Below are 13,908 nucleotides of genomic sequence, written 5' to 3'. Positions count from 1 at the left end.
GTTTCTGTTCCTCAGGCTCAGATTCTCTTCTTCATCGTAATTATGATCTCATTTGCAAACTACTTGGTCGGGACAGTGATTCCAGCCTCAGATGAAAAAAAAGCCAAAGGTTTCTTCAGCTACCGAGGTGAGGGCCAGGATATCGTATGATCTGGGCAATGTTTCCCTCCCTGTAAAGCTGGGGAGCTTCACTGTAATCCTGGATATACTTTCTCTACAGCTGATATTTTTGCTGACAATTTTGTGCCACAATGGAGGGGAAAAGATGGCAGCTTCTTTGGGATGTTCTCCATTTTCTTTCCATCGGCCACTGGGATTCTGGCTGGAGCGAACATCTCTGGAGATCTAAAGGTGCGAACAATACAAAAGATGAAAAAAATATTTATTCCAAGAAAAAGAAAATAATTTTATGATCTAGAATCACCCGAGAATGCATGGCAAAATGTCATTGTTACAAAGGTAGAAACAAAAGATGCACATCCATCAGATTCAACCGAGGGATTCTGTCCAGTTAATTTCTTTAGAGAATACTCATTTTTGTACACTTTTTTTTTCTCCATTTTCTGCCGTAATCATTGCAGCGTGACGGACATAAGACATCATGCTAATTGCAAGAAATGCCTAGGATTCCAGCTGATAAAAGGCGATTCTCGCTGCTTCTGTCCAGCAGCCAGCGATTACTGACCTGGCCAATGCACCGGTCTTTAGGTACCCTGTCAATCCCTGATGCTTTGGTTTTCCCCGCCGGTCTCTACTTATTAATGTGCCGTGCATTATTCACGCGATCGCTGCAGTCGATCACTGACCTTAGTGTTCATGCTGACATATATGGCACGTGACGGCTGAGGTTAGTGATTGGTTGCAGCAGTCGCGTGAATAAATGTAGGCTACGTGGTCACTGCCGGAAGTAAGCCAAGACCGTCAGGGATTGAAGACTTGAGTATTGGAGATGAGCAATTTGTTGCCACGATCCGGCGTCCAGTGTGGTCCTCCATGGCAGCCGTATCCTAGACGCTGTATCCCGGGTACCTTACAAGGCTCCATGACGTTTTGGGTAACACAAGACCTGACGTCTCTGAGCTTTAGTAAAGCAATAGGCAGGCAGGATGCCGGGCAGAGGATGATGGGCACAGAAGTGAGGACCGGCTGCTACAGACACCGGACCAGGGCAGCACAAATGCAATTGCTCATACCTAGTGATGTTATTTTTTAAAGTTTTTTTTATTTAACCCATTCCCTGCGCTATAAATCCTGGAAAACTTTATAAACTTTGGTCTTATGTTCATATCAATAACAATAAATTAATTTTTCTTCATTCAGGACCCAGCAGTGGCTATTCCTAAAGGCACTCTCTCGGCCATCTTCTGGACGACCTTCTCTTATCTGGTTATATCCGCCACCATCGGTACAGAGATTAATAGTCAATATCTACAGTAATATGACGCATGCACTGTATATACTTGCCTATAGATAAAAGCAGTTTCCTCACATGAACACCCTATCACACGGCTTTCTTAATCATGGGTTCTGTTAGAAGAGCGCCCCCATTAGTCAGATGTGTGCAGGTAACATTTGTTTTGCCCGTTGCAGGCTCCTGTGTGGTCCGGGATGCCTCTGGCAGTCTGAATGACACCATTATGGAGGGAGGCACAAACTGTGTTGGCCTGGCATGTGGATACGGATGGAACTTCACCAGCTGTGCCCTGAACCAGAGCTGTAAATACGGGCTGATAAACCAATACCAGGTGACGCCATTGCTGGGGATTTACATCCTTACACATTCTTAGAACTACTTTTTTTTTAGCACATTTTAAAATGTTCTCCCTGTTTAGACTGATAATGAAGGGACATTTATGATGAGCCTATCATGGTCATGCATATTAGATAAATCACTCAATATGCCAGATCTAAGGTTGAATATCAAAACATTTGCACAATTTGTTAATTGCAACGCTTCAAATGGAGTCTGTCGCCCCCCAAAGCTCAAAAATCATAGCTTTACTGTATAAATCTATCATTCCATTGTGCAAAAAAAGTGTTTGATCGGTGCACCCTTTACGTGGTTAGCAGCTTCAGTGCACTTTTCTGCCGCCTGAATGTGGATACCCCTTCTTCCCTGGTGATGGACAGCGCTGGCTACAAACGAGTGGCGCGGCCGAAGAAGAGGGGAGAGACCATTCTAGGAAGCGAGTGGGCATCAGCAGAAAAAGAGGCAGGGGTATCCAAATTCAGGGAGCAGAATGGTGCAATGAAGCTGCTCAGCCGCCACAAGGGTTCACCGAGCACCCCGATTACCATATCGGAATAAAAGGGTTTTTTTTTGGTTTTTTTGCACAACCGAGGACAAATATATACAGTGCAAAGCTATGACTTATATAGGGGCTAGGTCCTAGCTCAAGTTGTATTTTTGGGGTGACTCACTCCCTTTAAGTCTGGGGATTTGGACTAGACAGGAAAGCATTTGTTCTTCACGAATCTTGGGTGCCAGTGATCTGTGGCCAGTTTTTCACTTGGACCAGATATGGCAGGTACTAACCACTGCTTACCAGGAACATCTCACAAGTCCTAGTGTTCTGGAGATCCTCTGATCCAGTTTTCCTGCTCCCAACACATTCACTTCAAGAATGATGACTCTTCACTTGCTGCCTAATGTATCCAAGCCGTAATTAGTTATTCAATGGTTTTAATGGCTGATGGGTCATATAGGTTTTAGGTCATGTAGGAAAGATGGTGGTGACATCTGACGCGTCTACGGATGTGCCACCGATGAACGAGTCTTACAGATCGTCATCGTCATTACTGACACATCGGCCCACATATTGCCTCCTATGCGCAGTAGAAGACATTGACTTTATATATGTATTTTGCAGTCTATGAGTATGGTGTCCGGATTTGCCCCTCTTGTGACCGCTGGGATTTTTGGCGCCACTCTGTCATCTGCATTGGCTTGCCTTGTTTCTGCCCCCAAAGTATTTCAGGTACAGTACAATGGATGTCGTGTTTTTTTTTTTAATTATTTTTATTGTATAAGGTCCTCCCTCCTTATGTACTCGTGTGCCTTATCTGCTCATGTTTAATGTATTTGTCTATATTTGCCCCGTATTCACATGTAAAGCGCCATGGAATAAATGGCGCTATAAAAATGTATAATAATAATAATTGTATACCCCAGTATCTAGTAAGAAGATTTACTATAAGAACCCAAGTACGGCCAATTGTGTGACTTAAACATGTTAGGAAACCATTAGCCGAACAGTTCGGCCAACAGTATAAAATAAATACAAGGGAACAGATTTTTTGATCCCCTCCGCTTTTTAGGCATGCAAACAGCCTGGAAATGTGCCATATTTATCACTGTGGCCTGATGATAAATGATCTTGGACTGTTCGTTGGCTTACTACACGCCACATTTTTATGCCTAAAATTGGGCACAATTTTGCACACTTTATAGCATTTTAAACCACACTCCCTTTTTGTTTCTTAATCTCACCATTTTTCTTATACTAGTACTGAAACCTAGTTTTGCATTTTTGGCAATTTTCATTATTATTTTTTTTTCTCTGCGATGTTCATATAGTGCCTCTGTAAAGACAATCTGTACCCATTGATCGGCTTCTTCGGGAAAGGGTACGGCAAGAACAATGAGCCCATTCGTGGATACCTCCTAACCTTTCTCATCGCATGTGCATTTATCCTGATCGGTACGTCAAGTAAATTGTATTATTACATTAGGGAAAGCGGATTGTAGACCCCATTAGAAACAACGGTGCTGGGCTCCCAGGCAACATGTTTCCGACCTGCATTGCCCTTTATCAAGCCTTGCCTATGCCGGTCTGAAACATGTTGCCTGGGAGTGCAGCAAATATTTATTTTCTGCCTTTTTAATTTTTATTATGTTGTGTTTGACCATTTTTGTGCCTTTCATATTATTGGATCAATAAAGCAATTCTCTTAAGAAGATGTGAGTGTCGGCTATTGTTCGGACTGTTGATATTGGTATAAGACATTATAGACATTGCTCCTTTTTCCTGCAGGTGAACTGAATACCATTGCGCCCATCATCTCCAATTTCTTCCTGTGTTCGTATGCTTTGATTAATTTCAGTTGTTTCCATGCATCTATAACTAATTCCCCAGGTAAGTGTTCATACTTTGAATCTTTAGATGGATTCCATATTCTTAAAAAAAAATGGTACAGGGGTCTGCAATGGGCCCTCGCAAACCCCACCTCTGGTTACTTTCTGAAAAGACACATCAGGATGAGGGGGTCCATAGTATCTGCTCCCAGTTGATCACAAAAATAAACCCACCGGGCATTTCTGATTCGCTTTAGATCAAAGAGATGGCATGTACACGCTCGCTGCAATTTAGTTCCAGACTGGCTTTTGCTAAAGTGGTTGAAAAACGTGTCTGCTTTCTTCTAAAAGTAGAGCGCCACACACATCCCAGTGGTCAGATGTGGTATTGCAACTCAGCCCCATTCTCTTTATAAGCAGTTAGCTGCAATACCAGACACAGCCTATGGACAATAGTGGTGCTGTCTTTGGAAGGAAGAGGCCACGTTTTTCCAAGACCCCTTTAAAAGTCTTTGGTGAAGCACGGGACACTCAATAGAGTATGTAGACTTTCTATGATGGCGGCACAGTAATGATGTTCGTAATCCAATAAGCAATTTTTCCGCCAGGCTGGAGACCTTCATTTAAGTATTACAATAAATGGGCATCGTTGTTTGGAGCTGTTATATCCGTGATTATCATGTTCCTCCTGGCCTGGGAGTCCGCTCTTATCGCCATTGGCATTGTCATCTTCCTTTTGGCGTACGTCCTATACAAGAAGCCTGGTAAGTGCCGATTTCTGGCTGTGGACCTCATATATTTCTATGTCTACCCTTCAGGAAGTCCTGGGCTCCCTCTACACTTCAAAGACAATACTGCTAGAATGTAGATTGTGCATCCCTAAGGAGACAGCAATGTTGATATCTGTAAAGTGTTGTGGAAATTAATTTATTATTATTTATTATTATTTATTTATAAATTATTTAAAAAAATATATATTTTTTTTAAATCTTTTAGAAGCAAACTGGGGCTCCTCTGTGCAGGCCGGATCCTATAACATGGCGCTGTCTTACTGCGTGGGACTTAACCAAGTGGAGGATCACATCAAAAATTTCCGGTAAATAAAACTTTTTTTTATTATTTTTGGATAGATTACACAAGGAATAAGTCGTGGCCTTCGTCCCGAGTGAAAAGGCAACAATAATCCACTGTGCAGTGGTTAAACTAAAGCAGCTAACTAGCCATCATTTATATTTCATATATCTATACCAGACTGTTTTTACCGCAGGGTATAAACTATGAGTCCCGGGCACTGGTGCTGCCCATGGATTGCCTGTTATTATTATCAATAGCCCATGAATCCCTCACCGATCCTTAAAGAAGAATTCCCATCTCCAAGATCCTATCCCAATATGTAGTAGGTGTAATAATAATAATTTTAGCAAATACCTCCAATTAGAAATGTAATACAGTTCTTCTGATTTGCTATGTCACTTACCCCATGTGCAGGGCATTGCAATAGCTTACGTATCCATGGTTACAACCACTAACAAATAACAGTCACTATATGAATGGATTCCAAAACTATTGCAATGCCCTGTACATGGGGTAAGCGACATAGCGAATCAGAAGAACTGGACTACATTTCTAATAGGAGATATTTGCTATTATTATTATTATACCTACTACATATTGGGTTGGGTCTTGGAGATGGGGATATCCCTTTTAAAGCCTGAAGATGGACTCCATAATAAACACTAACATTCATGACATGGTGAATTCCTCTTCTATCCTCTCTGTACAGACCACAGTGTTTAGTCTTGACCGGACCACCCAACTTCCGGCCAGCCCTGGTGGATTTTGTTGGAACATTTACTAAAAAGCAGAGCCTGATGATCTGTGGGAACATCATCATTGTAAGTACAGACCAAGCCCTGCATAATGGCTTCAATAGCTACATAACTTTAATCTGCGTCTGTGCGGGCTGCACTACATGCATATAGTTTAAAAGGGCAGATTTTTACATATGGAAGTGGTATGACTATAGACAATTACTCACCAACAAAAATGACACCTTTTTTGTAAAGATCCGATGAGCCAGTCATGAGCAATGTAGTGTAGAAGTCATATGGAATTTAGGCAGGAAGTGCTCTGGGGGCGTGTCAGTGCACTTGGAAGAAGCACTTCCAGACTGATTTGCATATTACTTCTACACTATATTTCTCATGACTGGCATCTTGGATCGCAACAAAAAAGGTGTCATTTTTATCGGGGGACAATCACCTACACAGCCATAATGCTACTTTTATATATAAAAATGTGCTAACAGGTCCCCTTTAAATGTATGAATTAATGTAGTAGCCTATATTGTTGCAGACAGGCCAGAAGACACAGAGTAGGGCTTATATCACATGTTGATCACTATATGTACTCATCCCTTTTACACTTATATGGCCTCTTTGCCATCCTCCAGGCAGGGAACTGCGACGCAGCCTCTATAGAATAAATGTGGCCAGCTACAGTTCCCTTTATGGCCGGATCACCAGGAGCGCTGCTAAAGGGGAGTTTTAAAAGCACTAATGCCCTAATTCATAATTTGTGGGGGTTTTAAGACTTTTTTTGTCCTGTGGTATTTGTTGACATTTTTGCAGCAATTTCTTCAAAATGTTGTAGGTGTTTAATAAATTTTGCACAAAAAACGCTGTTTATTGCTGTCTTGCGCCCCACTTTTTGCACTTTTTTTAATCAAAAAGTCCACTAAAAAATGTGCAAAAATTTCTGACATATATAAATATATAAGTAGCTCACTCCAGGGAGATACTGGCATATATTTGGTGATAAATTTAGCATTTTTTTTTTAAATAAAAGTTGAAATTGATGAATCAAATAAAAAAAATCTGGAAACTCAAAAAATGCTCCATAATGGTGAAAGGGAAAAAACAACAACAGGTGAACATATCAAATAGAATGGGGGAAAAAAAGTGCAAAGTAAAATAAGAGTTTGGCATTACTCAAAAATTGAAAAAAAAACACTTAAAAACTGGAAGTTAAAAAAGGCACAAATGCAATAATGAAGTGGGCACTAAGTGCCATGAGACCTCTGATCAGAAAGTGAGGACATAACCTAGTGATTGGAAAGGTGCGTGCAAAAATACACTTTAAGGAAAAACTTTCTTTTTATTTAAAGGGTCCTCGCAAGCAGAAACTCCAGGAGCTGAATCCAGACGGCCATGTTAAGTGGCTAAATAAGAGAAAAATTAGAGGCTTTTATACAGGACTTATTGCTGACGACCTGCGGAGCGGAGCCCAGATGCTAATTCAGGTAACGATTATCAATCTATGGCAACAAATCTGATTTAACATCCTATTTTTCCAATGAAATTTATCACTGACCGTATTTATCACTGACCGTATTCATCACTGACCATAAATTAGCCGCTGTGTCAAGAAGTCACAATATTAATAAGAACAACATCTGATGGAGCATCACTGTGACTAGTTAGCTGCAGTTGGTCAGTTTCTTCCCGTTTTGATGGAATGTTAAGGCTGCAGCCGATCATCAGCCACTGATTAGTTGCAGCAGTCATGTAGCTGGCAACAGTGCGGGTCCAGGAGATGAGTATAGTGGGTTTTTGTTGCTTTTTTAAGAGGTGAGTTGCTGTTTTTTTTACAAGCACTTAGTAATTTTAGTAATTTATCCATTCGTAGAGGATGCACAGCATTTCCGTCAGTTTCTAAGAAGAGGTTCTTCAGCAGCTGCGGTGTGTACGATGCACTTCTGTGTCCGAGCTGTTGAAAAAAAAAATCTTAAAACATGCCTGAGCTGCTGCAGAACATCATATTATACACCTCTGCTGCTGCAGAACATCATAATGCACACCTCAGCTGCTGCAGTGCCTCATAATGCACACCTCAGCTGCTGCAGAACATCATAATGCACACCTCAGCTGCTACAGTGCCTTATAATGCACACCTCAGCTGCTGCAGTGCCTCATAATGCACACCTCAGCTGCTGCAGAACATCATAATGCACACCTTAGCTGCTACAGTACCTCATAATGCACACCTCAGCTGCTGCAGAACATCATAATGCACACCTCAGCTGCAGTCCCCCGGGAGACATCTTCTATCCCTGTACTGTAAGGACCCCGTGTATTATGTCCTGTTTTCCTCTATTTTGTGTTCTCTCCATTATTTAGGCTTCTGGGCTTGGTCACATGAAGCCAAATGTCCTGTTTGTAGGATATAAGAAGAATTGGCAGTCATCTCACCCAAGAAATGTGGACAGTTATGTGGCAATACTGCAGTATGTATGGACATCCCATAACTCGCATGTAAAATTATAAAATAAAAAAAGACTAGTTCTGCAATATTGATACAGAATCAAATTCTGCCAATCCAACGCTTCCTTACTATTGCATGTTTTTTTATGGGTTTTTTTTTTTTATATATTTACCCGTATTTCTATTTATTCGTAAAGTATAGTAATTATTTAAAAAGATAAGCAGCAGTGTAATATAAACCGTAGCTAAATTTATCCACACTGACTATAAAAATAATTGCACTACAAATGTATTTGTTCCGCGCCATTTTTAAAGACACCTGTGGATCAGTCTAGAATTTAATTTTTAAGTTTTAGCATAAGTACTAGAAAGAGGTTTAATTAAATAATGGAAAACATTGATACATTTGGATTAGACATTCACTATAATGAAATGTCGCAATTTTTACAAACATTTTGGTTCAGTGATAAATGTCCAATAGTACAGTGCCAGCTCTGAACACTAGGTGGCAGATAATGCACATTACAGTGTCCTCTCCATGCACTGCCCCTTACATATACTGCCCCCTTCCTTACAGTGCCCCTTCCATATACTGCCCCCTTCCTTACAGTGCCCCCTTTCATATACTTTCCCCTTCCTTACAGTGCCCCCTTCCATATACTGCCCCCTTCCTTACAGTGCCCCCTTCCATATACTTTCCTCTTCCTTACAGTGCCCCCTTTCATATACTGCCCTCCTCTATACAGTGCCCCCTTCCATACAGTGTCCCCTTCCATACAGTGCCCCCTTTCATATACTGCCCTCTTCTATACAGTGCCCCCTTCCATACAGTGTCCCCTTCCATACAGTGCCCCCTTTCATATACTGCCCCCTTCCTTACAGTGCCCCCTTTCATATACTTTCCCCTTCCTTACAGTGCCCCCTTCCATATACTGCCCCCTTCCTTACAGTGCCCCCTTCCATATACTTTCCTCTTCCTTACAGTGCCCCCTTTCATATACTGCCCTCCTCTATACAGTGCCCCCTTCCATACAGTGTCCCCTTCCATACAGTGCCCCCTTTCATATACTGCCCTCTTCTATACAGTGCCCCCTTCCATACAGTGTCCCCTTCCATACAGTGCCCCCTTTCATATACTGCCCTATTCCATACAGTGCCCTTTTCTATACAGTGCCCCCTTCCATACAGTGTCCCCTTCCATACAGTGCCCCCTTTCATATACTGCCCCCTTCCATACAGTGCCCTCTTCCATACACTGCCCCTTTCCTTACAGTGCCCCTTTCCGTATACTGCCCCCTTCCATATACTTTGCCCTTCCTTAGTGCCCCCTTTCTTTCATTGCCCCCTTCCATATACTGCCCCCTTCCTTACAGTGCCCCCTTTTATATACTTTCCCCTTCCTTACAGTGCCCTCTTCCATACAGTGTCCCCTTCCTTAGTGCCCCTTCCATATACTTTCCCCTTCCTTACAGTGCCCCCTTCCATATACTGCCCCCTTCCTTACATTGCCCCCTTCCATATACTGCCCCCTTCCTTACATTGCCCCCTTCCATATACTGACCCCTTCCATTCAGTGCCTCCTTCCATACAGTGCCCCCTTCTTTACATTGCCCCCTTCCATATACTGCTCCCTTCCTTACATTGCCCCCTTCCATATACTGCCCCCTTCCTTACAGTGCTCCATTCCATATACTTCCCCCTTCCTTACAGTGCCCCCTTCTATATACTTCCCCCTTCCTTACAGTCCCCTTCCATATACTGCCCCCTTCCTTACAGTGCCCCCTTCCATATACTGCCCCTTTCCTTACAGTATCCGTATCCTGCACCTTCCATGTACTTTCCTCTTTCTTAGGCTGCCGTCACACGTTCAGTATTTGGTCAGTATTTTACATCAGTATTTGTAAGCCAAAACCAGGAGTGGAACAATTAGAGGAAAAGTATAATAGAAACTTATGCACCACTTCTGCATTTATCACCCACTCCTGATTTTTGGTTTACAAATACTGATGTAAAATACTGACCAAATACTGCTAGTGTGATGGTGGCCTTACAGTGCCCCCTTCCATATACTTTCTCATTCCTCACAGTGCCCCCTTCCATATACTTTCCTCTTCCTTACATTGCCCCCTTCCTTACATTGCCCTCTTCCATATACTGCCTCCTTCCATACAGTGCCCCCTTACTTACAGTGCCCCTTTCATATACTTTCTCCTTCCTTACAGTGCCCCCTTCCTTACCGTGCCCCCTTCCATATACTACTCCTTCCTTACAGTGCCCCCTTCTATATACTGCCCCCTTCCTTACATTGCCCCCTTCCATATACTGCCCCCTTCCTTACATTGCCCAATTCCATATACTGTCCCCTTCCATACAGTGCTCCCTTCCTTACATTGCCCCCTTCCATATACTGCCCCCTTCCTTACAGTGCCCCCTTCTTTACATTGCCCCCTTCCATATACTGCTCCCTTCCTTACATTGCCCCCTTCCATATACTGCCCCCTTCCTTACAGTGCACCCTTACATATACTGCCCCTTCCATATACTGCCCCCTTCCTTACAGTGCTCCATTCCATATACTTCCCCCTTCCTTACAGTGCCCCCTTCTATATACTTCCCCCTTCCTTACAGTCCCCTTCCATATACTGCCCCCTTCCTTAAAGTGCCCCCTTCCATATACTGCCCCTTTCCTTACAGTATCCGTATCCTGCACCTTCCATGTACTTTCCTCTTTCTTAGGCTGCCGTCACACGTTCAGTATTTGGTCAGTATTTTACATCAGTATTTGTAAGCCAAAACCAGGAGTGGAACAATTGGAGGAAAAGTATAATAGAAACATATGCACCACTTCTGTATTTATCACCCACTCCTGATTTTTGGCTTACAAATACTGAGGTAAAATACTGACCAAATACTGCTAGTGTGATGGCGGCCTTACAGTGCCCCCTTCCATATACTTTCTCATTCCTCACAGTGCCCCCTTCCATATACTTTCCTCTTCCTTACATTGCCCTCTTCCATATACTGCCTCCTTCCATACAGTGCCCCCTTACTTACAGTGCCCCTTTCATATACTTTCTCCTTCCTTACAGTGCCCCCTTCCTTACCGTGCCCCCTTCCATATACTACTCCTTCCTTACCGTGCCCCCTTCCATATACTACTCCTTCCTTACAGTGCCCCCTTCTATATACTGCCCCCTTCCTTACATTGCCCCCTTCCATATACTGCCCCCTTCCTTACATTGCCCAATTCCATATACTGTCCCCTTCCATACAGTGCTCCCTTCCTTACATTGCCCCCTTCCTTACAGTGCCCCTTCCATATACTGCCCCCTTCCTTACAGTGCCCCCTTCATTACATTGCCCCCTTCCATATACTGCCCCCTTCCTTACAGTGCCCCTTCCATATACTGCCCCCTTCCTTACAGTGCCCCCTTCCATATACTTTCCTCTTCCTTAGTGCCCCCTTCCATATACTTTCTCATTCCTTAGTGCCCCCTTCCATATACTTTCCCCTTCCTTACATTGCCCCCTTTCATATACTGCCTCCTTCCATACAGTGCCCCTTTCCATATACTGCCCTTACTTACAGTGCCCCTTCCATATACTTTCTCCTTCCTTACAGTGCCCCCTTCCATATACTTCCCCCTTCCTTACAGTTCCCCCTTCCATATACTACTCATTCCTTACAGTGCCCCTTTCCATATACTTTTCCCTTCCTTACAGTGCCCCCTTCCATATACTTTCCCCTTCCTTATAGTGCCCCCTTGCATATATTTTCCCCTTCCTTACATTGCCCCTTCCATATACTGCCTCCTTCCATACAGTGCCCCCTTCCATACAGTGCCTCCTTCCTTATAGTGCCCCTTTCCATATACTGCCCCCTTCCTTACAATGCCCCCTTCCATATACTTTCCCCTTCCTTACAGTGCCCCTTTTCATATACTGCCCCCTTCCATATCCTGCCCCTTTCCATATACTACTCCTTCCTTACAGTGCACCCTTCCATATACTACCTTCCTTACAGTGCCCTTCCATATACTGCCACCTTCCATATACTTTCCCCTTCCTTACAGTGCCCCCTTCCATATACTGCCCCTTCTTTACAGTGCCCCCTTCCATATACTGCCCCTTTCTTACAGTGCACCCTTCCATATACTTTCCCCTTCCATACAGTGCCCCCTTTCATATACTACCCCTTCCATACATTGCCCCCTTCCATATACTTCCACTTCCTTAGTGCCCCCCTCCATATACTGCCCCTTCCTTACAGTGCCCTCTTCCATATACTGCCCCTTCCATACAGTGCCCCCTTTCATATACTACCCCTTCCATACAGTGCCCCCTTCCATATACTTCCCCTTCCTTACAGTGCCCCCTTCCATATACTACTCCTTCCATACAGTGCCCCCTTCCATATACTACCCCTTCCATACAGTGCCCCCTTCCATATACTACCCCTTCCATACAGTGCCCCCTTCCATATACTTTCCTCTTCCTTACAGTGCCCTCTTCCATATACTGCCCCTTCCTTACAGTGCCCCCTTCCATATACTGCCCCCTTCCATAGACTGCCCCCTTCCATACAATGCCCCCTTCCATATACTGCCCCCTTCCATACAGTGCCCCCTTCCATACAATGCCCTGAAATAAATACTTGTCTTATTTTATAGGTACTGTATGTTGCTGGATTTAGAATTTAAAGGAGTTGTCTGGCTTAAGAATACCATTTCTCAGTATGCTTAGTTTAGGGGTCTTTATTTCAGGACCCTTCTCTATTAGCCATAGTGGCCACCAGAGCTTTCCTCACTCTGGGGGATATTCATACTTTCCACTAGTATCCCATAGATTCCCATAGGCTTTGTTTAATGCTTTATTTTAATGTCGGTATAATTATTTTTTTCATTTCTAATGAAAGCAGTGACTACGTTAATGGAGGGTTTGTAAACTTCTATATTCAGGAGCGCAGCGTTCCTTTGCCTCCCTTCTTTTTGCTTGCCATAGAGCTGTGCGCTCCAGATGATTGACAGTTTGGACCAGCGTCATGGCTGCGCCACCGGCCTAGACTGTGTCCTCTCCAATGCTGCAAGTGAAGTTTGCTATACTTTTGCAGCATCGAAGGAGCACAGGAGCGCTGCAGTTGGCCGAATTCAGTAATCCAGACAGATAGAGCTGCACTTGAAAGCTATTTAGCAAAGAGCTTGTAAGTGCTTTTTATCGAGGAGACTGGCCACCGCTGATAGACTACAGAGGTGGCCAGTAACCTAGGTTGCATGTAGGAAATAAAAAATCCTCCATTTTCGAAAAATAGAGAGGATTTTAATAAGAAATTGCAAAGTTACAAGCGCAACCATTTAAGAAGTCGAGGCCACCACGGCTGCAGGGGGAGTGATCAAAGTGGCCCCCACCATCCGTGAGGTCAGGGAAAGCCTGCTTGGCTCTGATCACAGCAAAAAAGTTATTCCCTGGTGTTTGCTACTCATGGAGAATACCACGCCGGCTCTTTACACTTGTCGCCTCTGCCCGCCATTGGTTTGGGGTCTGCAAACAATCTCTCGTTCTATTCTTCTGTCT

General features: G+C 43.5%; 1 protein-coding gene across 1 annotated transcript in view; it reads left to right on the top strand.

Moving 5' to 3' along the window:
• The window catches only part of SLC12A3 (solute carrier family 12 member 3), a 36,805-nt gene that overhangs the window by 7,954 nt on the left and 14,943 nt on the right, over positions 1 to 13,908 (top strand). The window contains exons 7-18 of the mRNA XM_069738748.1: positions 16 to 127; positions 221 to 351; positions 1,321 to 1,405; positions 1,591 to 1,745; positions 2,871 to 2,978; positions 3,578 to 3,701; positions 4,035 to 4,136; positions 4,684 to 4,839; positions 5,072 to 5,171; positions 5,859 to 5,970; positions 7,242 to 7,376; positions 8,254 to 8,360. Coding sequence (XP_069594849.1) covers positions 16 to 127; positions 221 to 351; positions 1,321 to 1,405; positions 1,591 to 1,745; positions 2,871 to 2,978; positions 3,578 to 3,701; positions 4,035 to 4,136; positions 4,684 to 4,839; positions 5,072 to 5,171; positions 5,859 to 5,970; positions 7,242 to 7,376; positions 8,254 to 8,360 — 1,427 coding nt within the window. The remainder of the gene's footprint in view (positions 1 to 15; positions 128 to 220; positions 352 to 1,320; positions 1,406 to 1,590; positions 1,746 to 2,870; positions 2,979 to 3,577; positions 3,702 to 4,034; positions 4,137 to 4,683; positions 4,840 to 5,071; positions 5,172 to 5,858; positions 5,971 to 7,241; positions 7,377 to 8,253; positions 8,361 to 13,908) is intronic.

This window comes from Ranitomeya imitator, chromosome 9 (assembly GCF_032444005.1).
Source record: "Ranitomeya imitator isolate aRanImi1 chromosome 9, aRanImi1.pri, whole genome shotgun sequence".
Lineage (NCBI taxonomy): Eukaryota > Metazoa > Chordata > Amphibia > Anura > Dendrobatidae > Ranitomeya > Ranitomeya imitator.
The sequence above is the reverse complement of the archived record's forward strand: the minus strand, read 5'-3'. Positions and strand labels throughout refer to the sequence as shown.